At 39.7% G+C, this 26,447-nt stretch overlaps 2 protein-coding genes and 1 non-coding gene across 9 annotated transcripts; 1 reads left to right on the top strand and 2 right to left on the bottom strand.

Moving 5' to 3' along the window:
- Positions 1 to 5,419, top strand: LOC104425550 (probable glutamate carboxypeptidase AMP1). Its single transcript, XM_010038272.3, is given in 11 exon segments — positions 1 to 784; positions 787 to 1,062; positions 2,084 to 2,326; positions 2,539 to 2,691; positions 2,796 to 2,864; positions 3,581 to 3,668; positions 3,764 to 3,847; positions 3,915 to 4,003; positions 4,368 to 4,481; positions 4,576 to 4,710; positions 4,862 to 5,419. Coding segments are annotated over 11 exon segments (2,100 nt in total). The 5' UTR covers positions 1 to 115; the 3' UTR covers positions 5,042 to 5,419.
- Positions 5,420 to 8,337: 2,918 nt separating this feature from the next.
- On the bottom strand, positions 8,338 to 8,410 carry TRNAR-CCU. The gene has a single exon. It is a non-coding gene; the product is annotated as a tRNA-Arg (tRNA).
- Positions 8,411 to 9,892: 1,482 nt separating this feature from the next.
- LOC104425547 (ubiquitin carboxyl-terminal hydrolase 12) lies at positions 9,893 to 26,339 on the bottom strand. 7 transcript variants are annotated; one of them, XR_721693.3, is made up of 33 exons: positions 26,175 to 26,339; positions 25,769 to 25,835; positions 25,450 to 25,600; positions 25,182 to 25,339; positions 23,080 to 23,345; positions 22,786 to 23,004; positions 22,614 to 22,722; positions 22,386 to 22,501; positions 21,721 to 21,819; positions 20,955 to 21,064; positions 20,326 to 20,400; positions 18,642 to 18,720; positions 18,413 to 18,559; positions 18,233 to 18,313; positions 18,029 to 18,148; positions 17,272 to 17,394; positions 16,712 to 16,789; positions 16,502 to 16,590; positions 16,305 to 16,413; positions 15,959 to 16,027; positions 15,770 to 15,877; positions 14,408 to 14,463; positions 14,143 to 14,320; positions 13,944 to 14,045; positions 13,778 to 13,849; positions 13,050 to 13,115; positions 12,804 to 12,869; positions 11,775 to 11,861; positions 11,515 to 11,622; positions 11,324 to 11,398; positions 11,096 to 11,173; positions 10,759 to 10,952; positions 9,893 to 10,067 (listed from the first exon to the last, which is right to left on the bottom strand). XR_721693.3 is itself a non-coding variant. In XM_010038264.3 (32 exons), exons 1-32 carry the CDS (start codon positions 26,202 to 26,204, stop codon positions 10,282 to 10,284), a joined length of 3,348 nt encoding a protein of 1,115 aa, XP_010036566.1. In that variant the 5' UTR covers positions 26,205 to 26,339; the 3' UTR covers positions 10,090 to 10,281. The 7 variants fall into 7 exon arrangements, 6 of the variants coding, with proteins under 6 accessions (XP_010036566.1, XP_010036569.1, XP_010036565.1 ...); XM_010038264.3 differs by lacking the exons at positions 9,893 to 10,067; positions 10,759 to 10,952 and adding an exon at positions 10,090 to 10,317 and having other exon boundaries at positions 11,096 to 11,185; positions 11,515 to 11,631; XM_010038267.3 differs by lacking the exons at positions 9,893 to 10,067; positions 10,759 to 10,952 and adding an exon at positions 10,090 to 10,317 and having other exon boundaries at positions 11,515 to 11,631.
- Between the last annotated feature and the right edge of the window lie 108 nt (positions 26,340 to 26,447).

Below are 26,447 nucleotides of genomic sequence, written 5' to 3'. Positions count from 1 at the left end.
AGCACCATCGTCGTCGTCGTCTTCTTCTTCTTCTTCTTCCTCCTCTTCATTCTCTCTCTAAAACCCTACGCTCTCTCTCTCTCTCTCTCTCTTCCTTCTGACCGGAGCAAGGAAGATGAAACCCAGTTCCCTCTTCCCCTCAAAACCCACCCCGACCTGCACCGCGCTCTCCGTCCTGCCCCTCCTCCTCCTCGCCTTCTACGCCCTCCGCCACCATGGCCAGCACCAGCAGCACCACGTGAGCTCCCGGAATGCCGACCACTTCCGCCGCGCCTTCCTCTCCTCCGCCGCCAACGCCACCCTCGCCGCCTACCTCCGCGCCCTCACCCTCCGCCCCCACGTCGCCGGCACCGCGCCCTCCCTCGACGCGGCCCGCCTCGTCCGGGAACACCTCGAGTCCCTCGGCCTCGAGACCCACGTCGCCCGCTTCGCCCCGCTCCTCTCCTACCCCGCCCGCGTCTCCCTCGCCGCCCGCTTCCCCAACGGCACCTCCGTCGACCTCCCGTTGACCGAGCCCGGCCTCGCCCCCGACGCCGTCGTCCCCTACCACGCCTACTCGCCTTCCGGGTCGGCGGCGGGCGCGCGGGCCGTGTTCGTGAACTACGGCCGCGAGGAGGACTACGCCGCGCTCGCCGCGGCCGGGGCGGAGGTCGAGGGGTGCGTCGCGGTGGCGAGGAGGGGGGACCTGTCGAGGGGCGACGTGGTGCGTGCGGCGGCGTCGAAGGGCGTGGCGGCGGTGCTGATGTACACGGAGGGGGACGCGGCGGGGCTGGGGCGGGCCGCCGCGGTGGGGTCGAGAGGGGCACGGTGATGAGGGGCGTCGGGGACCCGCTGAGCCCCGGCTGGGCAGCGCTCGAGGGCGGGGAGGCTTTGGGCTTGGACGACGAGGAGGTGTCGGCGAGGTTCCCGAAGGTACCGTCCCTGCCGGTGTCCGCGGAATGCGCGGAGATGATATTGGCGTCGCTGGGGGGCCCTCCGGCGCCGCCGGAGTGGACGGAGACGATGGGGTTTAAGGTCCGGGGGGTGGGGCCCGGCCCGACGGCGTTGAACTTTACTTACCAGGTGGGTTGGTTGGTTGGTTGCGTGGATGGTGATGGTTTCATTAGTGTTTTTGTTTCATGTGGGTCTACGGAAATATATGTGATGTTGCTGGGTTTGACTTTTGCGGCGCGAACAGTGATTGTTGCTTGGGGTTTTGGTTGGCACGGTTCTTGTCGTCTTCCATTTTTTTTCCTTTCAACACGCCTCATGTAGAGATCCTATTTCACAAGTTTTGGGCGGTCAACGCTGTTTGAGGAAAGTTCTACAGGGCTTGATACAGAAAGTTCTTGTTTTAATTTGTTTGCTGGTGGATCCCTTCTTTGCATCCATGGTTTGGCCTAGGTGCTTGGACTTGGGTTTGAAACTAGATGTTGCTTTTAGCATCAGGCTTCCTGATTGACTTATTTGTGAAGCTTTCGATGTCGATGATCATGTTGTTTTGACGAATTTTGGAGGATAACATTGCTTTCCATTTATTACTGCAAAGGTTTGCCAAAGAGTGCTTATACATGATCTTTGGAGGATTTATTTACCAAGGTGCTGAGCAATCGGATAGGTGAGTACTTGGTTATGCTCGGCTCTAGATAATCTCTAACTCAAATCGGAAAAATACCTTTCCATTAGTTTTGGCCACTGAACATCGACTTCATCTCTTCTTCCCTTGTTAAAATGCTCAAGCTGACCATAAGTGGCTGTTGATTGAAGGATTTGGGCTGTTGACCTTGCTGAAAGATGGCATCTTGCAATCATCGTCTTCATTCAATCATGATGACTTAATACTGTGGCAGTCTAGTGACAATTGAGCTGGTTGTTGTGAATTAACCTTCTGTGTTACTAAAAACCAGAAGGCAGTATGACGCACTTCTAGGCAGTTTACCTGTTGTTGCTGGAATGAGTGCAAGCATTTTTAACATTTTCTGGATGCAAACTCCTTTTCCTCGCATTGCATTTATCAACACATGTACTTTCATCAATAGGTGTGAAAGAGATATGGGGAAAAAAGAAATCAGATTCATCTTCTTCTTATTCCGTTTCTCTTCAGGGGGAGAAAAAAGTTGCAACAATCCATAATGTTTTTGCTGTCATAAGGGGATTAGAAGAGCCTGATCGATACATTCTGTTAGGCAACCACCGGGATGCATGGACATATGGAGCCGTCGACCCAAACAGTGGCACTGCAGCCCTACTTGACATTGCTCGTAGGTATGCTCTTATGATGCAAAGGGGTTGGAATCCTCGGAGAAGTATCATACTCTGTAGCTGGGACGCTGAAGAGTTTGGTATGGTAAGTCGAAACTCTTCCCTGGCAGACATGACGTGCATTTTGGATAAATAAGATGCCTTGTGCCCTTTATTGTTAGCTGGTATTACTGCTGTATTACACGCTTTTTCAAAAAGTAATTGAACTTGAACAGTGCATTACTTGGTACTTTTCCTTGTGGTTTTCCATCTCTTGCAGACTTTCAGTTATTTATTTTTCTGATGGCATGATCTTAGATAGGGTCTACTGAGTGGGTTGAGCAGAATCTCATGACCCTGGGTTCAAAAGCCATAGCCTACCTTAATGTAGATTGTGCTGTTCAAGGGCCAGGATTTTTTGCCCGTGCAACTCCACAGCTAGATGAGCTCCTCATTGAGATCACAAAGAAGGTGCAACAAAGTTAAAATGGCTTAGATCTTACGTTCTGAAACTATGCCTTTTAACTTTTCTGAGCATGTGTGCACTCTATTGATTATTGATGTATTGGCATCAGGTTAAGGATCCTGACAATAAGGAAGCAACTGTTTATGAGATGTGGACAAAAGCTAATGATGGCATCGATGTAAGGTTAACTGGTATTTTTGCTCAGAATGTCTGCACATTTTTGCATGACTTTGCACTCATAAGGCCTGTGGTCTTGTTTTTTCTTCTTGGTGTTTTGGATTGAGCAGGGTGTTTCGTCACGTGTCCAAGATATCTTTCCTCTCATGTACAACAAAGTTGAAACTGAATGTTTTTTTGTCTTTTCTATAGTGTAAATTGCCTTGTGCCAACTTGAACTCTTAGGATGGATATGTTCTTACATTCCATTACATCTACAGAAATGCTAGTTCTTGTTTAAATCTATCCAGGATTACTTGTGTTCTCAACCCCCTTTCAAATATGTATAGTGTTAGGAAGTCCAATGTGAATGCTTGACCTATTTGGTAAAGGAACACTAATAGCACAAACACCTATGTAAGGATATGTGATGTAAGTCCAAACCCCATTGGTGAAGGCATTAACCAGAGGGAGACTACATGAATATTAGGCAATGGTAACATATGGAATAGCTAGAAGTCTATGTGTGGAAAACTCTGACATTTATTCAAAGCCTTTAATTTGTTTTTTTTTAAAGATTGATGTTGAAATTCATGAAATAAATGCTGAAATTTTTACTCAGTGTGTTGGTTGTTTTCTTGAGGATGTTGAGAATTAAGTTGTGCATTGCAGACTGAGTTTTGACTAAATTAGACTCTTATTACTTAGAAATTGATAAGATTGGCCATTTGGCTGTAGATCCAAAGACTCAGTGGGATAGATTCAGATTATGCTCCCTTTTTGCAATACGCAGGAATTCCTTCTGTTGATATGTACTATGGAAAAGGTACCTACAAGCTTTCACATCGTCGTTTATCATTATTTATGAATCACTGGGGGGGTATTACAAGAGATCTGGCTCATTGTAATTTGATGCTTCAGATTTTCCTGTCTACCACACTGCCTATGACACGTATGATTGGATGGTGAATCACGGAGATCCTTTTTTTCAGCGTCATGTGGCCGGTAAGTTTCTTTTAGCTTTTCGGAAGGCATGTGGAAAGAATCTAACTTATCATTTCCATGCTCTCAGCTGCAGGAGTATGGGGGCTCTTGGCGCTTCGTCTTGCGGATGATCTAATTTTACCTTTCAATTACCTCAATTATACGAACCAGTTGCGGGTATGCAGTACTTTTTACATGCTTATGAGGGATCATCTTATAATTATTCTGGCAGTTTTTCTGGATTAGTGCAATATTCTACTAGAAGCACAGAGGTATCAGATTCAAATGTGGACAATTGCTAATAGGAAAGTGAGATAAGATCCATTCTTAATTAGGTAGATAGTTTATTGATACTCTGTATCAATAAAGTGGCATGGTGCAAAGACAAGTGTTAGTCCTACATGGTATTTTCTTATCGTGACAGCAATGACCAGTGTCAAGATGCATGTATCTTTGGAGAAGACTCTGATGGTTGCTCTGGCTCCTAGAATAATCCCATACTCCTCTGCCTCTCATGAACATATTTTCTGCTTTTGGTCAGGGCTATGTAGATATCTTGAATAACTTACTAGATGGAAATATTTCTGTGCACCCTTTGACCTTGTCAATCCAAGCACTTGCATCGGTGGCCAAAGAGGTTGAACTGGAAGCAGAGGTAAAGTTAGTGTTTAATAGTTAATACTTAATTGGCAATCTTAATTCAAGGAAAATACACTTTAACTCAGGTGAAATGTGCGGTTGTATTGCAGAAATTGAGTGCAGAGCAGACGACTGGCGAGCCCGGAGTGTTGAGGAGGCGAGCATTAAATGATCGGCTGATGCTTGCTGAAAGAGGCTTCTTGGATGCCGATGGTCTTCCCTATGGACAGTGGTTCAAACATCTCGTGAGTAAAGATTAAAAAAAAAAGAAAAAGAATAATCTTCTCTTTTGGGGACAAGCATAGCATGTACTACGTAAAGATTGAGCTCTGCGCTGTGGTTTTGGTTTTCGAAGCGCGCCTGGCAAGTCCTGATTGGTGGAGGCATTACTTGCAGGTTTATGGACCGAGCGACTACAGAAGCAGGACATCCTTCTTTCCTGGAATAGCAGAAGCCATTTGGAGATCAGCGCGAATGAGAAGCGGGGAAGGGCAAGCCTCGATTCAACATGAGATATGGAGAGTGGCTAGAGCCATTCAGAGGGTTGCCGATGTTCTGGGAGGTCGACCCTTGTAAAGAAAATTTATATCACACGCAGAGCACAAGATCGACTCTCATGCCTGTACACATGCAGTTAAGATGTGATGAGAAGAAACTCAAGGAAAAGGGCAGTCTCTGTCTCACGTAATATGTGCTCCTATGTAGAAATTTTCGGATCTCTGACATATACAATAGCTGCCATTACTCATGAATGAAAGTACATTTTGCGTCCTTGTAGTGTTTAGGTGTTACAGTTTTGATCCTTGCTTGTTCTGCACAAATTGACTTCTTGTATTATATGCAGCTCACAGATTAAGTCGTTGTCTTACCATATTTCTGTTCGAAATCTAATGGGAATTCCCAAGTGCCTATGTGCACAAGTTCAGGGAATTGTATTTCAGCCTTCCTGCTTTATATTTTGTTTCATGATGATGCCAATGCGTACATTTTCTGATTCATAATCTCGTTGAGGAGATTAATCTCTTTTTAAGTTCTTGTAGCAGCCACAAAACTATGAAAAGAGGCAGATCCAATTTCTGTTTAAATTGTTCGGTGCACTACTGGAAAGCTGCAGAATCTTCGAAGTTGTCCCATTTAACTTTGAGGTAAACCACCTTTAAAACATTACTATAGAATCACAAGCTATAATTTTTCTAAACAAATTCGCATCACTGCACAATTGTGACGTACTTATCTGAAAATGGCGCATTTCATCCCGCGAGATTGGTGCGGTTGATTGAGGGAGTCATGGGTTTTCTAATTCATAACACCAAGCTCGCATGTTCTTGTCCTAAGTGGGTCAGGGCACAGGTACAGGCACAGGCACAGGCAAAAGACTTGCAACTATTTATGGTATTTATAGGCTGTTCCAGGGACTTTCAAATGGCTAGCCACTATGCTTTTGTGCCTTATTTATAAGAGGAAAGTACATAATATTACATGGTAGGTAAATATTTGTCGGAATTAGTTATTTCGCCAAGTACCTTATTCGTTGCAGCAAAAATGTGATTGCAATTCAGCGTTCGGCAAAGATTAGCCAGATTGCAGGAAAGTTATGCATGGATGAGGCTCTTTAGATAAGGATAAAGTTAAAAGTGGATAACATCTTTTTCTTTTAGAGAGACTTGCGGTAGTTGTTTTACTTAAAGTTTAATATCACGAAAAACCACAAATCAATATATATGTGGCAAATTTATTATAAATTACCCTTTGATCACCAAAAACTTTAAATTGATACATCTGTGATAAATTTAGACATTGTTTGTTTTCATTATGTTGGATTAATACCATGAAAAATTACAAACCAGTACACATGCGACAAACAGAGAATAAAACCCCAAACTGGCATGTTTATAATAAATTTTTACCATCCATTAGTTTTTATTAAATTAGATTCATATCACAAAAAATCACAAACTAGTATGCATGTGACAAACGGAAGATAAAATCTTAAATTGATATATTTATCAAACTTCGTGATTTAACAGTAAAATTTGACAAAAACAAAGGAGAGTAAATTTATTACAGATGTAGCATTTGGATTTAAATTAGTTTTAGGTAAATTTATTACGAGTGTATCAATTTGAGATTTTTCGTGGTATTAACCCTTAATTTAAATGTACAACTACTATATATCATTGTCACATTTTGTATATATTCTGTGTCTAACTAGATGTTTCGTTCATAATAAATAAATAAGTCTTCTGTAATTGAAATTCACTTTAATTTTTGGGAAAAAACCACCAAAAACCCAAAATTTTGCCTAAAGTGACAAATTTATCTCAAATATTTTTCTGTAACATGAAAAACCCCGAAATTTGCTAATCATGACATATTTACTCTGAATTTTCATTTGTGTGACACATTTTCCCTAAATCATAGGGGCATTTTGGTCTTTTTACTTTTAAAAACTTTTTTTTTTCCCTCTTTCTTCCCTCCGGCATTCAACGCGTCGGGTGAGGGTGGCCCTCGCCCGATGTCGATGAGGGCGACCCTCGCCTGCATCGGGCAAGGGCAGCCCTCACAAGATGCCGGCAAGGGGTGCCCTCGCCAGACTCTCGCCAAATTTGGTGAGGGCGACCCTCGCCGGATGCCGGTGAAGGCAGCCCTCGCCTGACGCTAGTGAGGGCAGCCCTCGTCGACGTTGGCTTCCCTCCGTCGGGGCCAGTGGAGAGAAAAAGAAAAAACAAAAAAAAAACAAACAGAATAAGATGAAAATGCCCTTAATAGGGTAAATATGTCACAATTTGTAAAGTTTGAGATTTTTCGTATCACAAAAAAAAGTTTAGGGTAAATTTGTCATTTTGAGCAAAGTTTGGGGTTTTTGGTGGTCTTTTCCCTTAATTTTCTAACTTTCCTTGTTCTTCAATTACATGTGCCTATACTTTCCTACAATGTAGATTCAATGTAGTTAAAACCATACTTCTTGTTCGAGATTTCTTACCATCGATTCCAAGGGCTTGAAATAGAGTTTTGGAACTGTTCTAGAACTCGACTTCAAGACCCGAGATCAAGTTCACAATTCCATTCTTGATCGTTCGTCGTTTGTCTAATTCATGGGGACCGGTTCCACCAAAGCTTTCAATTAATTGAAGTTAACCAACAATCAATGCTGGCATGCCCGGCAATTCTCCGACCGGTGAAACTTCGTGATCGGGGGCAGGTTGATTTCAGCTAGCGGAAGCAGTACATCCCATCCCTGCTAGAAGATCGACATGTACATGCATTATGGAGATCTTGTTTTGTTTTGTTTTTTTTTTTCCTGTAATAGTCAACTATTGCGATTTGGTATTTTTCACTACACGACATAGCAAAATCGGCGTATTCGATTATCTTGATTTTAAGGTTGCTTCTTTTATCACTTTCTAAAGCAACTTTTATTTGATATTTCCGGTTTGTTCGCCAATTTTTGTTCGCATTTGGTAAGACATGGAGAGATAATTAATGCTGTTAGTGTCCATCATTAACAAAATTTTATAGCGGACAAGAAGCGGATATCATGTAATACCAGTTTAATTTTACATTTTATTTTTATATCTTTCAATTTTTAATGCATTTACTCTCCAGCGATAAATACAAACGATGTCACAATCAAACTTCTTGCTCGAGATCTCCATCGCTTTCGAGAGCTCGTAGTCTGAGTGGTCGAGCTGTTCTAGACCTCGACTCTGGGACTCAAGACAGACAGAGTTCATTGCCCTTTAATCGATAGTCGGTCCTGTCCTTGTGCTTACGTGGAATTAGGGGACCTCAAGGGAAAAAAAAAAAAAAAAAAAAAAGAGAAAGAGAAAACAAGAATATATAATAGAAAAGAGGGCCAGAAAAAGAAATGGCGCGCCGGGTAGGGGTCGAACCTACGACTTTCTGCTTAGGAAACAGACGCTCTATCCACTGAGCTACAGGCGCTCTTCCGAGATTTCAGGCTTTATGTATTTATATAGACTAAATTATCCATGCATACTTCTCCTACTTTAGCATGTATTCTCGAGCGAAAGATTGATTTCAAAAAATTAAAACTAGAAACCACCCGTTTATTTCATAAATCCAATTAGAGACTAGACTGCTAATCTGATCCGATTCTCAGGTAGATCTGTAGATCCATAAAACCATCCCTAATACCTACAAAATTGCATTCATCAATTAATATCATGATGGATCTAATTTCTATGCAGAGCACTAAAACTTATTCAGTTTAATTTCAATCTATTAATTTTGATTAAGAACTGAAAATTATAAGACAGAATGAATCGACAATACTTGCTAGCTAGGAACTTAATTTCTTTGAAAGTCATGATATGGCCTTCTTAGAGTTTTCTAGCACCAAGAACATGCGAAGAATTGAAATTTACATTAATAGCCCTAGCCTCTATAGAAGTCAAAACATTAATTGCTTGAATTATATTTCTTAAATGTCAACTTAATTTGATAATGAGGATGGCTAATGAGAGACCCAATTATACTTTTAAAATGAGCCATTGGCCCTTAATTTCGTATTAAAATAACAAACCACTGCAACATTTATGGACATCCTCAATCGAGCTCCCCCATCCTCTTCATTTGTTTATTAAATTGAAACCAAGAACCTGATTGGTTCCATGGAAAATGCCGGTTTGGTTTGATTCTGGATGGTTTCCGGATCTTTTGCACACCCTCACTTCCAACTTACATTTAGTCAACGAATGATTAGGTAAGTTTGGCCCCTAGGGCCCCCTTTTCTAATCCTCCAGAGGGTTCGAGAATCAAGAAATCCGTAGCCCAGATGGCCCACAGTCTCCCCATGCGAGTCTCTCTACCACACTGCTGGATCTCATAGAAATACCACGCCGCTAATTCGACCCTATATTCCATCACATTCCGAGCATGATCCAACAACTGTTTCTGCTTTTGGGCAGACTACAAGACCTAGAGAATGAAAGACCGTCAACTAATAATGCTTGAGGAAAGCCCATGAGATTGAGCCTATGACTCGATATGGCTAATCTCTGCAGATGCATGCTCCATTTATACAGAACGAAACAATATAACGTGAGCTCCGTTTGTTTCGCGAAAAATAAATAATTTGAAAAATACCTTCCTAGATATGATCACAACAGAAATAAATAAACAAAAGATATTTTTATCGCTTATGAAAACATTTACACAAAACGTTGTCAATAATGAAAAATGATTTTCTTTGACTAATTATACATAAATGATCTACTTCCATTTACTTTGGTTACTAACGCAAATGCATGGTTCATTTGCTCATTAACCTGTACATAAATGCAAAGGCATGGCTCGTAGGATTTCTTCAATTTTCCCAACAAGAGTTACTGGATACAACGAGAGACGCGACAACCCTTTCTAAAGCTATACTCCAGATAACCCCAATGTTGATGGACTAAAAAAGGCAATGAACGAAAAACTTTTTATTGACCCGAAGACTTTCCAACATTTTCACAGTGGCGAAAGCCAGATGGAAAAAGGCCATGCTGTCCGAACGAAAAGCCTCGAACAAAAAATGTCACCTAAGCCATTCGGTTTGATGGGGGGCTAGTTTTCAGACAAGTATCAGATCAGACATCTGGAAAAAAAGAAAGAAACGATAAACATGAAAGATCAGAAGCATCAATGAACCAAAGGTACTTTACATTGGTAGAGGTACGAATTACAGGTGACACTCCTCCTTTTATCTTTTACAGCTACATATACTTTCATGGCCCATGATGACAGCAACAACATAACGCGATTTTCATCCGCTCCTGACGTCTTTTTACTGTGGGTTGAAACAGCAAATCCTATTGTACTGGTGAAAATCCAGAAGCCAAGGAGCCCTAAAGAAAAAAAGAATCCGACCTAAACAGAAGGAAACAGATAGCTCCGAAAAGCACACTTTTATAAAACCTGTATAAGACATCCTTAAACGAAACAAACGATCACTATAATCATGACATGGAAGAACAGAGCAATCAGGACTGCTCATGCAGTACAGCTCTTTCTACAACACCCTACATCGGGTACAACCAGCCACTTGAAATTTTGAGGTCGTCCCCTGCTAAACTTAAAAACCCAAACTACAAAAAAGATCAAATAAGGGGAAAAAATAGTAAAATGGAACGATTCCCGCTATAAACACCCTCATCCAAAATCTTCTTATGCACTACTAAATTACAGACGTAGGACAACAGACTGGGAAACAAGAAAATCCCTTGGAAAGAGGAAGAGCTCAAGCAGGGCATATGAAGAAGAGATTCCATAAACGAGCGGACACCCACCTTCCTCACCCGCGCTAAAGAATAATTTAGCCTACATGTACAATGGTCACCCAGGCCATCATCACTTAGATGCAACAAGCGTTCTCAACCTCCACATCATTATCATCAAGTAATCCCTTAAACGGAAGGTCCTGTTAAATCCTCAGCTCTTCTTAGTTGTATATTTTAACAGGCTTCTCATGAGTGTGACGGTTCTGCAAATCGGAAATAAATCATGACGCACAACATGGAAAGACAAGCAACCCACGAGAATTTTAACCAGGCATACATTGACTTACACAGCAATGTCACCTCATCCACACAGAATTTTTAAAGCAAATGCATTAAGTAAATTCACCTGATTCACCACATAAGACCTCTTGGGAGCATCAGAGTGCTCCAATCCAAGATACTGTTCCCCATAAACATCTCTTCTCTGTTGAAACATCTGAGTCAGGTACTGACAACATGACTTATCTATCATTTGTCATGAGTGCTGTCTTTGTGTAAAGGCTGGGTGTGTGTGCGCGCGCGTGCGTGTGCATGTGAGAGAGAGAGAGAGAGAGAGAGAGAGAGAGAGATGCACCTGAAAACGGTTTGATAAAATTTCAGAATCCTCAAGATACTCTGGGCGACCCAACGAAAGAAATGCAAACTTCCACTGTTTAAGCATTTCACATTTTGTTTCAGCATTTGGTATGCATAAACACTATATACCCTATAGGAACCTCTACCACAATAATGGTAATAAATAAGGCATAATGACAAAGTGGAGACCTTGGAGAATGCATCATCTGGAACTTGCAGTTTCTTTTGTATGCGCATTTTCACTTCAGCTAAAGTTTCACCTTCATGGATGAGCAGCAAAAAGGGTTCCCCAAAGTTCTGCACTTGCTGATCAAAGCACACATTAAGAAGGGGAAAGAAAACATAAAGACACCTGCTTAACATTCTTACCAAATTAGAAGAGAAAAAATAATGGGAAGAAAACTTAAACTTGATCAAAAACAATTGTAGAACAATTGAATGTTCAATACCAGCTGACTTTGAGCAGTTTCCTTCATGAAGTGGTAAACATGAATCAAGCGATCATGTGGCCCAAGGTCCTTCTCTTCTTCAGGAATCTGAGCAGATAATAAATTTAAGTTTCAATAGCTACAACAACAAATATACATGAAAAAAAAATTAAAGAACAGTTAAGAAAAAGGATAAAGAAGAAGACCCAAAGAAAAACAACAAGGATGCTATCTTCAAAAGAAAGAGAGATGGTCAGAAGTGCAACCACAAAACCCACCATAGATAAAGAAAACAAGAGCTCAGACCAAGTAGTTCAGCAAAATATGTTATTGGCAGTACCCTGTAACATGCTCTCTCAAGATGTCATTTTAGTTTGAAGTTCAAACCTACTTTCCTATTTTTTATTTTTTTATTTTTGGTAAAAAAAACTTACTTTCCTAATTCACTTATTATTTTCTCTGCCAATGAAACCTGCTGGAAGAAAAACATTTTATGATTGTTGAGGACCCGTGGAATCTGGAAAAAAATCATTTCCATCAGGTTGGGATTTTGAGTTTACTCTATGCAAAGCCCTCATCAGCTGTCATATGCTTCTTCTAAGTCACGTAGCAATGGATTATGGAACATTCACTTATCAAAAATTTTTTTTTCTTAGATCAGCTCTTGATATGAGAATATTAGGCTACAATCTAATTACTTTACATGAGGGCTAGTACACAGTTTCATACAATTGAAATGACAAGAAATATTGGTGAAAATATAACCTTCCTTATTAAGAGATCAGTTCTCTCTGAATGACACACATTTCCTCGGTCAAGTACCACTAGAAGCGAAGGAAGAAAAATGTTCTCCATCATGGATCTTCCATACTATGAGGTATTCACATTATCAAGTAATCAGGCTTAAATGTTTTTGAAATGATAAAAACTTTGCCAGCCCAAGAGGGATGCACGGAACAAACCACCATGTTTACATTCCTCAAGCAATTCAACCAAAATTAAGATGATGAAAAGATTGGAAGGAGCAACAGAGTCCTATGGCATGCTTACCTCCTCAGCGCGCAATGTCCAGTATTGGTCATTTATATTCTCAATTTTCTCACTGGAAGGAAAGATCTGCACAGATATTTGGCATGCTAAGTGAATAATTTAAGTAGAATTTGACATCTAAATCATCATCACAATCAAACAATGGTTTAACATTTAAACATTTCTAATACAATGGTTCGAGTGACAACGGAGAATGGAAACTGAACACATAAAAATAACTAAAGCATCCACTGAAAATGCAATTACCTTATAGATCTTATGATAGAAGACTTCAAGAAGTCTAAGTTCTGCATCTGGACGAGACAAATCTACCTGTTCAATAAGGGATTTCCATTGAGTATATTCAGAAAGAAGTTTTTTCAGAGAGGGAGAGAAAAAGAAGAGAAATGGGGGCGGGGGGGAAGTGTCAAACAAATATAAGCAAGACAGGGAGGAGAGCTCAAACAACTACTAATCCATGCATATAAAAATTCTAAGCAAGACTTTCCACTGCAGCACATTACTTCAAAAGACGAATAACCCTCACACTAAACTTGAAGCAAAGAACTTCTAAGCCTTTATAGAAACGAAAGATTGAATTCCATTCTTCTCACAGTAAAGTTTGAAAACTTCTCATTTGCGAACTTTCATGGACCAAAAAACTGTAAATTCTCCTCCAGCGGAAGATGGCTTAAATGGTACAAGAAGTTTGTTTAAAACATCAAAAAGTAACACAGAACCGTCAACACGTAGACTGACATGAGCCACTCCCTACATAATACAATAAACTAGCTATTCTTGGTACTTGTTTTTCAAGGTCAAGATCCCAATTGGAATAGCCAAAAAAAAAAAATCTCTCTCTCTCTCTCTCTCTCTCTCTCTCTCTCTCTATATATATATAGATTGACCAGAATATGTGCATCTCCCCTTGTATTCTCCATCATTTTCCTAAAGAGAGGATAACTGGCATATGTCAATAACAATCAATAACTTGCCTTTGTCTTAAGTTCATTAATAACATCACCAACTGTGCTCTGCTTTGGAAGTCTAATATGATGAATTACAACCTGAAATGCATTCAAAAAATACATAAAGAGGCAAAAGTCAGAAATTTATGTACATGAGATTCCTGAAAGGGACAGAGAGAGAACTCAAATGCACCTCATCCTTTGAGGCATGATGAAACGCAACTTTCAAGTTCTTTAGACCTTGCAACTCTGGGAGAGGGATGTCCAGTACTTCGTAGTACAATATATCAGAGGTCTATCATAGAGAGAAATATCAGCCAGCTCATCTAGATGAATTACCAGAGGTCTAAAAGATCAAAGGCTCATATAATCATGAATCATGAAAACTCTACCTGGTTATAATGGACTAGCATATCTGAAAGATGCTCTACCCCTTGAAACTTCATTGGTTGAGGCTTAGGCTGTTGCGAGTAGCAATTGTGAGATGTAAGCCTAATTTTTGATGGATCATCCAGCCCAACTTGTTGAGCCACTCTTTCGACCACTTCATCATAATTATGTACTTTTGACCTAAAAGGCATATGCATAATTGATGAATATCATACACCCTCAGAAACCAAAAAGAGAGAAAAACAAAAAGCTGTAAGCAGTACTCACAACTCTAGGACGAAATCATCCTCCTTTGGTCTTTCCAATGATCGAAAATGAACAATCTACAAAACCATATTCCATAGAGAATTTAGATTGACAGACACAAGAAAAAATAGACATAAAAGATCCACCAGGACTGAAGCCACATCCAGTGTTTATATCGATAAACAAAACATGTCAGTCCATCTCCCAAATGCAAGATTTACAATATTGGTGAATGTGTGCATGAAAATCACCAATATACTACTAAAAAGTACAAACTGAATGCATGAGAAGTCACCAAGAGCACTGTCCTTTGCAGCTTTTCTCAAAGCATCTCAGTAAGAGAGCCCTTTAGGTTTAATGGAAAAGGAAATAAGTTTCACCAATAAAGAAATGCCAAGAAAAATTAAAGAAATGAAGACACATTTTATCTCTGCCCAAAAGAGCAGAGATATACAATTCCAACAATTAAGCTTTATTCCTCTATGGTGGGTCTGGTCTATGAATCTTTTTTATGCAATTGTGCTCTATTCTGCCTAAAGCCTACTCTAAGCACTCTATATCTTTCCTTGTCATCTTCTTCCACCTCATTTTGGGTCTGTTACCCATTCTAATGTGGGCTTCATCTGATAATAACATCTTCTCACTGTAGCATTCATAGGCACAGTTCCATGTCAGAATACTTCAAATGACTTTCTCATCTCATCCTTGGTTGAGGCTACACACCAAATAGATTCAAATCGACTATGGCTTTTCTTATATGCCCACAATAATCAACAAAGCATTCTTACATCTGCTACACTCATTTTGAGCTTGTGTTGGTGTTTTACTACCGGCTTTATTAGAAATTTCACTTAAGCTTAAATGGCATTCAATGGTTGTGTGAAACAACGAACACACTTGTCTGCTTTCTCCATCCCACTTGTATTTTGTGGATAAGATCACAATTTCTCCATCCTACATTGTGACTTTTGGCTGCTGCCTGTATTAAACTTATTCTCTATAGTCCATATACCATTTTTCAAGTAAAATCATCCAATGTTGGGGGAATTCATGGATGATGATATGGCTCTTTCTTTTGTGGCGACAGGTCCACCAACAACATTAACAAATTCTCCTCATAGCAATGAATTAGTCCCTGTGCGTTCTGGCATGGTGAGACTGCTTTGAATGATGTTTCTTAATCCTGAGGTTATTGTGTTTATCTTCACAAATTAATTTCTGCACGTTATATGGCAAAAATAAAGTCCAGCAAACAGAGCAGGAAGGAAAGAGGAGCTCAACTGCATGCTGAAGACAAAGAAACACACCTCCAGACACCAGATTCACAAGTACAGAAGAAACTCACAAAATCTCAGTAATAGTAGTAAGGAGCACCAGTGGTACCTGGCGGTTATGCACATACTCCAAGTAAGAAGGAACATCAGGATAACGAAATTCATCTTCATTGTCCATTCGAGCTTTTTGAAAGCAAATGATGTCCCCATCTTCAAGCTGAGAAGAGAAATAGAGTGCTCATTCTAAGAAAATGAGTGGAAAGTGAGCTTCAACAAGACGCTATAAGCCAATTTATACCTGACTCGCTCGAAATGATATCTTCTTGTCAAGATGCTCACACATGACACCAGGCACAAACTTTATCTCCTGGGCATAACACCAACATGAAATGAGGGCCTTGAATTTACTTTATGAAGGATTGTGACAGACCTTAGACAGTTGAAACTATGATGACTTTTATCTTTCACCACAAAAACTAGATTTTAAAAGTGGGGACTAAAAGCTGTTTATCGTGATTTTTGTGAAAACATTTCATAAATTTTACTTCTGCAAATACTTGAATGAAATTGAACCATCTAGTCCTCAAGGAAGTATGTCCAAATGCAGGCTTCCTCTTTCTCCAAGGGAAGGCGAAGGAACAAACCTCAAATAGTTCTAATTCCTCATCTTGATTGAAGCCGGCCATCTCAATCAATCTTGGCAAAATTTCAATTGGTCTACCATAAAACTTCACAAAGAGCCTACCTACATATCTGGTATCATGGTGGTAATTCTCATATAAGATAAAGAAAAAAGGTGCAAAGAAAACAGGAAAATTCTATATACAAAAATGCAAACTACCGCAGTTCTCCTTTCTCAGGGTTGTAAAGTTTGAAGAATAGCAAGATATCATCTTTAGATTTTTCGGGTGGTGAAACAGGAACCTTATCCTGCAATATCAAGCACTATCAATTAGACCATAGCAAAAGCTACAAAGATGTGGTACCCAAAGGCACCTCAGAACCGCATGCAGACACGAATAATGCATGGCCAACGACTATAAATCATTACCAGCCCAAGCTCAACTTCCAAGAACAGCTTTAATTCTGCATTGTTGGTCTTGTTCATCATCTCCCTTAACTGTCCAACCTATGTCAAGGTTATGACAATGTTTAGATGATCAGATATACATGAGAAGCAATTACATATTCTACATGCTCCAGTTCATCCTCATTCTTATGATGAGGCTACACCGATTAAACAAAAATCAAAGATGACAACAGTTTTCTTTAAGCCATCATCACTAACGGCCTAATCAATCTGTTGTCAAGAAAGTAAAACATCTGTTGAAGACTTCAAGTGCCTGACATGACCTGCCTACCTAGCATCCCAATTTCTACACAAACAGGGGGAAATGCCACGAAGTAATATTTGATCTTGTAAAGGAGAGTTTAGAGAGGATTTATAACTTCCATTAAGGAAAGTGACCTAAACGAGCTTATTTTACATGTATGTGGCTTTTCTGCATTCTCTAAAGAATCTTTGACATACTTAGAAATAAAAAACCTCCCCAATCACATAAATTAATCCATGGAATCGGAAAATGGGATTCAGCACTAAAATGTTATTACTGGTTGTTCTTCCTCTGGGGGTGCCAGAGGCCGATTTGGACGGTAAGTATGGTTTTGCCTCTTTGCCCATAACCAGAAACGCTGACATTGCACAGGCACACCAAAGTCTCTGGCAACTTCCTCCTGCGAGTTAACAGAAAATCAGTTACATGCATCAATCAACATATCTGAAGATACAAATTACTAGATAGGATCCAAATGACACAGCAACGTCCACATGGCTGACAAACCAAACAACAATCTTAATTGTTTTTACTGTTGTATTTAGATTAGCATAAAGCTATGTCATAATATAGCTACTATCCCTGTACCAAAATCACAAGACACCAAGTTAGAAGTCAGGTATTCTAAAAGGTCTTTAAAGCATGGCTAATTAACAAGGACATAAAGATTTTCAGCTATTTAAAGATACATTATGGTAAATTGAAGAGACAAAGTACAAAATTACAATGAAAAGTTGACCCCAATCAAAAAGGAAATCAATAAAGTATCACACACAGAAATTCTCCCAAGAGCAGATGACAGTCAAGATGGATTCCTAAATCAATACCAACATAGTCAGAGATGTAAAAATCAACAAAACTGCCAAAACAAGGCTAGATTAGAGAAATTGAAGCTGGAGCAGATAAATACTAGGGTCTGGAGAAACCAACAAAGTGTATTGAATCAGCATAATGATGAAGAGACTTAAAGAACTTTATACTAGGGTGAAGCTTGAATTGATCATCACATAAAGTAATAAAAAGTGTAAAGATACCTTAAAATCTTTAAACTTAATTTGCTTCTGAATGCGAAAACTTCGGACTTTGTCATGGTCCACAAGATCGAAGTATATATCTTTTCCAATCTGCTCAACAAGATCCTCTTCTCGTGCTACCTAACATAATAGGCTGTTGCTTTAGATATAATACTAAAAAAAGGCCTATGCTGCTTCTGAGTAAACACCAGGACAACTATATACCTTTATTATAGTATAAAGATGGGCTTGTGCCTTGTGCTTTCTCTTTTCCTCCTTCTCTTCTTGTTCCTTCTTCAACCTCACCTAAAGACAATAAGAACATAAGTCCAACCCATACACATCCCCAGCTACATGAATAAATAAAAGAGAATCAGAGTAGCATTTATCAAGAAAGGACTTTACCCTCAAATGTTCTGCAATGTCCTTCTCATCGACGTGACAAATTATTTTATCCTTGTCACTGTCACGTATATACACGAGCATGTATGCATTTGAGTATTTTGTAAATTTAAAGGGAGTGTTGTTAAAACCAGGATTGGTCTGCGGCAACTGAAAGAAAACATATAAAAATCAAGTAAGCTCTTCACAAGTCAGGCAGAGAATCAATTTGAGAATCAGTGCAATAAATCACCTCCTCCTCTCCCCCATACTGTTCTTCCAAAGCCCTCTTTATATCTTCTTTTGTCACCCGTTCATCATCAAATTTAAACCTAAAAGTGGAAGTCTCAAAAGACGTGTTACCAATTACAACAAAAGTTCCAAACTAACAGACCAATTGCCTATACATCCATGTAGAGCCTTGTGATCATCAAGAGTCCAGGAACAAAATATATCTTCAATTATTTTAAGATTTTCTTAGCAATTACTTATGATGAAAATTAAAATAAGGCAAGAACTCAAAGATGGAACATGGTGTAATGTAGTGCAAAGACTAGAGATAAGGTTGTGGTAAGTAAAATAATCATCCTTATTACAAAGCCAAGTTCACACATCAATAGAGGCAAGTGCAACATTGTGTGTGTGTGTGTGTTCTATTGGATACACTTCACCTAGGTGAAGCAGATTAACTTCAAGGTTGCAGTGACAACTGAAACAAAGTCAAAATTGTTTGGGGAAAAAAGTAGTCATGGCAATAGAGATTCACCAGTGGAGAAACATTGAATTTGTGATCATACTACAAATTAAGGAATCTTTATGTAAGTGTCTCTTCTATTCCGTAATCACAAATACATCACATAACATTAATTCATCGGAAATGGTACATGCTACAATAAGATATCCATCAAAGCATGTATATTCATTCATTATCTCATTATAAGACCAAATCAAGCATTAAGTAACATTTTAGAAATTGAAAATGGTGTTCAAAATATGCTTGAAAGTGCACCATTCCAATCATAATTGATTTGTGCTATTAAGGTATAATTCAGGAAGGATATTAAGTATATTTTTATTATTTTTTGATCGCTAATTTATCAATGTGAACATTTGAAATTGAAACTCATTGAATATGATTTGAAAGACTTGAAGTTAAGGGCTCCAGGTACTGATTGAGTCTTGTGATTGTCCATTTCAGGCAAAGCTACAACATAATAATCAGACAAAGTTGGTCCTAACCACGGATTGAAGCATGCTTGTAGCACATTAAAATTGAGAAATAGATTGCCACATCGAACTAATCATGGTCTCGATTTGTTGGCTGTTGCCATAATAGCTTATTACTCCATTAGAATGTTATCAGTACTTCACCCTAAAGAAGCGATAACCAATGCATGCTAAGCTAAGAATTATTCCTCAACACTGAACCTAACCTGCCTGCATTATGTTCAGATTGTTTGAATTTGAAAGAATGATGACAACTGAAGTCTTGGTATGGGAATGGAGGATGCAGATGCCTCAGATTCCGTTTGGCAGGTGAAAGTTATTTAATATTTGGAGCTTTTCTCATTCTTGATTCTAGTGGTAAACAGGACTTAACAGTGATTGAGATCTTGAGGTCACTGAACTTGCCCAACAATGGTTCCAATTCCAGGTGTTAAAGAATGCATATTTCAGTCTAGTTCATTGAAATCAAAGGGAATCATTCACTGCAGAATTTTGTAGCAGAGCAGAAAATCTGGCAATCTTTATCATAAGCACATGTGCCATATGAAAAGGACAAAAAATGAAACCCATTGGCTAATCTCCAAACAAAAATAAGATGCAGCAAAGCCCTTTGCTAGATAATCCATTAAACAAGATAATGCAAAGAAGAGCTAGATGATTCTGTCAGAGAGAGAGAGAGAGAGAGAGTATGCACAGGGAAGAACACATACCATAGATCAGAGAGTGTGGGCCTGATAAAGGCATAATAATGGCCACCATGAACACCACCACTATGAACCAAGACACTGCCCAAGACATGATAACAAGTCAAGGATAAGCGCATTCACCAATATAAACTATCGAACTTCACGCGTGTCAAGAGACATATACACTGCCACATGCAAAACCATACACAAAAGCTTCACCTCCAAGCCCCCAACAAAAATACTTCTTAGAAGTGGTCATATTTGCCAAAGAAAAAGAGAGAGAGAGAGAGAAAAGAAAAGAAAACACAGAAACGTGGCTTAAATGAGTGCATTATAATCAAATAACTAATATGATAAATACCAAATGCAAATATTCAGTATAATATACAAGCAGAATTGCACAGTAGTATAAAATGAGCCACTATGACTCAATGGAGTATAACCGTGAACAACTGTAAACATCATTCGGATTTGATGTTTCCAGAAGGAGGCTTTTTCTCCCTTGTTCTTTGTGTATTTTTCCTAGTTTTTTTTTTTTTTTTTTTTTGGGGGGGGGGCTGTGTTTGCCGGTGGATGGGATGAAGAGAAGTTCATAGGGGGGAAACAGCAGCCAAGAGACAGGCCATTGTGCAATTATGATGCAAAGGCCAAACCTGTGAAGAGAATAAAGGTTGCGTACACTCCTATCTGCATCTGGTGACAAATATTTTCCATTGTCTCTGTCTAAGTCCAGCTGAAGAGGGAACTCATAGCGATCATTTATCTGAATAAACAAAATTTGTTAGTAAATGATGAGCATGAGACTGAACTGATACCATTTCACCACAAAAAGAACAAGACTGAGACCAATGGATCTCAATGCTGAAACAACAAAAGAACCTAAGATCCCTAAGATCCTGACTGAATATCACATCCGAAAATTGGAACTTTACACAAAGTGTCAGAAATAAAAAGGAGAAGGAGAACGCAAGGAATTATTTCCACAAATCTGATTTATGCTTATCCAAAATCAATTTAAATCAGCAAATCTATAGGAACTTGTCTTATAAGGAAAAAGTAAAAGAATGCCTCTAAATCACTTACAACAATCACTAATTTGCTTTGGAAATATGCCATTTCTATTTGAAGCATGTCACTTTGTCGGACTATGTTCCTTTCAACTTCCCAAGATGTGTTGATAGGCATTATTACTAATTTTAGCAGTCTCGACAAGTGTCAATGACCACTTGTTAACAAGACCCTACATAAAATCTTCTCTCTAATCATTATATGCAGTATAGCATGTGGGAAGAGAACAATGAGATTAGGTGCAACTAATGACATTTCGTCAACAGAACCTCCATCAAATTCAAAAATTCAAATAATGAGTTCCATCACTTCAGTCAAATACCAAAATCATGGATAGAACAGTACACTTACCTTAACCATAGTGTCTCGGATAAAATCATATTCAAACCGCTTAAGGTGAAGTTGCAGAACTGGGGGGAAGTCAATAAACAGGACGCCCTTCTTTGCATCCTGAAATAACAAAAACAAAATTCCAAAAATGGACAATGACAACCATCCTTCAATTTATCTTTGACCATTGATTAGTTTACAAGAACAGGTCAATAGCCTTTCTGCAGTTTCCAAGAAAGATGCTAAACAAGAACATGGAAGAAATGAGATAAATAACATTAGCCCATTTCCTTCACTCTAGAGGACGGAGATTTCACTCTACAGATGATCAATCAAAATCCTATTAAGCAATCACCATGGGTAATAAACTCTGTATCGAGGAAAAATATTGATCCAACAGTAACCGATAAACTTAGCTTAGTAGGGTGATAAAAAAGTTGAGCAGTCTCCACTAGTGAAACTCAGAAGACAATAGTTGAAATTGGTATATCATGCACAACTAGTTAGCAGGATCCACTATGACCCTGAAATGCCAGTAGAAACGGAAGCAACCTTCTGGCTTAATATCTTATAGGCAACAGAAGAGAAAGACAATGATATCAGCTATTTGCTATCAAGTATCTTGTGGCCCAGTTCCATAGATACGAGACAACTATCTATGGATATCTACAAACACGTTTACTAACCTGCAAACCATGTTCCTCAGCTTGGTATTTGTTGTCACCTTCAAGACGTTCAACTTCAACATATTTGTCAAACGAAGCATAAACATCACGACACCCTTTAACATCAAGCTGTAGATCTGCCATATAAACTTAGCGTTCAAAAACCTCTCACTTTATAATAACATTATCATGAAAATGCGAACAGGGAAACAACCAGACAAAATCTCAAACTTTCGGCATGAACATTACCGTAAAACGATTCCTTTCTGGTTGATTTATAGTCTACATCGATGCACTCAATATAATTCATATGATGACCCTCAAATAATTGCTGTATCGTGCCCTCTACCACAGTTCCCTGGATCCATAAAGCACAACTTATAGATTGAATATGAAAAGTTTAAGCTACGACCTCCTATACCTTCATTTTATCCTCAAGCTTTTCAGACAAGACTCTATTCAGTTCTTGAACATCATGTTGCATAAATGAATCATAAGTATCCCATCCAAATGATCTTGTCAGTTCTTTTGTCGTGACACTGCTATCATGATATTGCAGCTTATAGAACAAACTCTGAAGAGCCAAAGGAATGCTTCCAGAAGGCATGTCATTCTCAGTTGTTGGCATATGGTATACAGCCTGAAATATACAAAATCAAGATGCATTACCATATAATCACTCGCATTCAAAAAAGGGGTAATGCAAGAGTCTGACCTTTCTAAAGTACGGAATATGGTACAAAGTCTGCAATAAAGAGTTCATATAACAGGTGGCTCCTTGGTTCTTAAGTCCCACATAACCAGTCTCCTTTTTTGAGTCGTATGACCAGTAATCCAGAATCTTGCGCACAACAACCTCAGCTTCCACGAAAACTGTATCATTTACCATATATCCTCTAACAGGATCATATAGCTCGCCAAGAGGCATGAAGGATGTAAAACCCCAGTCACTCTCTCTCACATTGAACTGATGTTGTGTATCTGAAGAATTTATATACATTATTTCAAAGGTAACATGTATAACTTAAGTAAAATGAGGGTGAAGATGAGTACTTTCAAAAACAAGATGACCAAATGCAGTGTACCATACTAATTGAAGTCATGGCATATATTGGTGAATTTTGAACCTTGGAAAAGCTCATGTAGCCTAAGCAGAACCATGTAAGCAGATTAGCCCTAAGTAAAGCTTTGCAGCCTAAGAGCACTCTCATTATTCCCATAATAGAGATGCTACATCAAAATTAAGCACAGCATAGAGCAACAGGGATGCTGTTGGACTAGTGACCTCTTAAAGCTATAAGCCACAGAAGAATTAAGTATGGAGTAGTAGCTACGTCATTCAGCCTACCTTCAACAAAATGATGAAGTTTCTTAGGTGAAAGTAAGCAGCTAGAACAGGAAGATCTCCAAGAAATAAGAGACAAATGGCTAAGAAGAACTCTCCAATTCAATCATGCAACCTAGTTCAATGACGTCCTTTTCACAAAAAGCGACCAAGGAAAAGCTACGTATCAAGGCAAACAAGAAATTCCCAACCCAGGTAAAGACAGACAATCCTGAGGACAATCTAGTGAATAATCAAACAGCTTCAGCTTCACCTCCCATTCTACTCAAGCATCAAAAGTAATGCCCATGCTGCTGGTTGTTTGAGAGATGGGTGTTGAAGATGAGATGAGAAATATTCTCCTCACTTCAATATCAATGTTTCTAGACCAAACAAGGCAAATGATACCAAATAGATACATTTTAGTTTTGTCGCTCTCAGTATTAATGACATCGAAATAAAAGCCATGGTAAGAGGATACCTATATCTTCAGTCAAGATATCCAGGTCACAAGCCAAAGACAGAAAGTGACCATTCAACAAGTGCAAATACAATAAATGGCTAATTGAAGCAAAGTAACTAAGAAGCCACTTAATTGTACCGAACATTTTCTCTGCAGCGAACAATAATTGAAGCAAACTACCACTGCATGCAACACAACATAAGTTCATCCAGTTGCAGTCTACAAACTGACTCTAGATATCTCTTCCACAAAGGCCTCCCCAACTGTTCTGCCGGGCTGAACTGCATGGCTTTCGACTTCAGTCTTCAAGCCCATTTTTCATGGCAAAGGGTCGATAGTAATTTTCTATTGCCTGTTTTTATTCTACCCATTTTCTTAGGAAAAAATTGTTAGCTGTTGACTAGGACAATGGGTTTGCCCTTCTATGAGCATGGGCAATTTTGTGACATAACTTTGTACTTCCCCTCTGGACCCAACAACTTGCAACTTCTGCCTCTAAAGTTTTTTTTTTCCACCTTGTTGATCTCTGTGGATTTTTTTTTTTTTTTTAATACCAATGAACAAGGGCCATTTTGGGTCAGAACCCTCCCTCCCTCTTTCAATGGACCTCTATCTCTCCTCCTATCTCTCCTGAACCCCCCGCCCAAAAAAAAAAAAAAAAAGGAAAAAAAAAGAATCCCCACGTGCAGGATTTCCTTTTTATTGTAAGCAGAGTTAGACTTTCAAATTCCTCCTACTAAGGGAGATCAGGTAAGCTTTCTCTCATAGACTAAACAAGATGAGCACTACCAGATTCATGAATTTTATTCTGCTGCTCCACCTACAAATTAAAGTTTTGATAAGGCAACAAAACATAATAGCAGGCTACCTATTTATTCTTCTGCCAACCAATACTAGACCACAAACCAAAGACAGAAGAAATGATTTTTCAATATCATCAAATTAGAAAGCATAAGCAATTAAACAGCCACTTGCTGATATACCGGCATTTGCTTGGCAAAACATATGACTCTCTCCAACAGTTACGTACCCTTTCTTATTGTATACTTGTTATTGCTCTGATTCACCACAGCCAAACTGAACTGGGCATATCTGCTCCATCCATACGGAAGTGCTGGTGAATCTGCTACATCTAAATACATAGATAAGTGTTCCACATTGTTTCCTTTTGGGAAAATAAGTATCCTCCTGTGGAGAGCAACCTAGTTAGTGCAAAATACCAATCACCACTAAGTATCGTACCAAAATCATAAAATCACGGCACGCGCGACCAATATCAATGAGGAGAGTTCAATTACCATTTGTAACCCCCCACAACAAAAACCTCGGAATAATGCTTCCTCACATTCAACCTAGGGAAGTTGTCGATTCTCCAAGTGAACTTCATCGAAGGAGGCTCCTCCAGTTGCTGAGTCTCCACCGCGCCAGCAGGATCCACCTGCGCCACGCCTAAACACCCGGAAAAACCAATTACCCCATTACCAAACTAGAACAACAGCATCACATGCACGAATCGCCACCCCCCTACTGCCAAACCTCGCAGCCTCAAGAAAACCACAGAGAAAAACGCTACGGATTCAACATAGCCAAGAAAAAGCGAAGCGAGCGAAATGCTACCTTCCATGGGCTGAGGCCCCTCGACGACCAAATCGGAGTGCGGGACCAGCATTTCTTCCTCCTCTTGCTGCAACAAATCAGCGTCGAAAGCAGTTAGTTAGCTTCCCACCCCGCGACCAATCTAATCGAAACCCTAAGAAATCGCCACGCTCGACGGATTGGGCGACGACTGAAGCTCAGAATTCAGAGAGCCTCCCGCCGTCACGAGATGCAACGAAAGACGGCCCCCATCAATCCTCATCAAAACAGGAACTTGAATTCGACGAAATGGAATCAGCAAGCAACAGCGAAAGCAAGAGAAGAGACGGAGATCACAGACCGCCATCACCGTCGCGAAATTAGTATCTAATATTAGCAGGCGCAGATAGAGAGAGAGAGAGAGGGAGAGATTGGGGGCGGCGATTACATCCAACGGCGGAGGAGTCATCATAGTCATGAACGGCCACGTTCCGGCGAGCTCGCGATCGACCGGCGGCGAAGCGATTTGCAGAGAGAGAGAGAGAGAGAGAGAGAGGAGATGGAAAGGAAGGAGGGGGGAAGGAGTGTCTCGGTAGAAGTGTGGCTTCGAGAGTCGTGGGGGGTTTCGCGATGGGATGGCACGGGGAGATTTCGCGGCAGGGCAGAGGGCAGGAGCGTCATTGTCAATTTGTCATCGCGTCGAGCGGGCGGGGAGCCAATG

This window comes from Eucalyptus grandis, chromosome 11, assembly GCF_016545825.1.
Source record: "Eucalyptus grandis isolate ANBG69807.140 chromosome 11, ASM1654582v1, whole genome shotgun sequence".
Taxonomy (NCBI): domain Eukaryota; kingdom Viridiplantae; phylum Streptophyta; class Magnoliopsida; order Myrtales; family Myrtaceae; genus Eucalyptus; species Eucalyptus grandis.
The sequence above is the reverse complement of the archived record's forward strand: the minus strand, read 5'-3'. Positions and strand labels throughout refer to the sequence as shown.

Excerpts from the sequence above, each read along its gene's own strand:
- LOC104425547 (XM_010038263.3), bottom strand. The coding sequence starts at position 26,204 with ATGACTATGATGACTCCTCCGCCGTTGGAT. Across the intron at positions 18,314-18,412 it reads ACATTGCAGAACATTTGAGG|GTGAGGTTGAAGAAGGAACA; the intron begins GTAAAGTCCTTT and ends TATTGTCTTTAG. Across the intron at positions 14,321-14,407 it reads GATGATTTCGTCCTAGAGTT|GTCAAAAGTACATAATTATG; the intron begins GTGAGTACTGCT and ends TATGCCTTTTAG.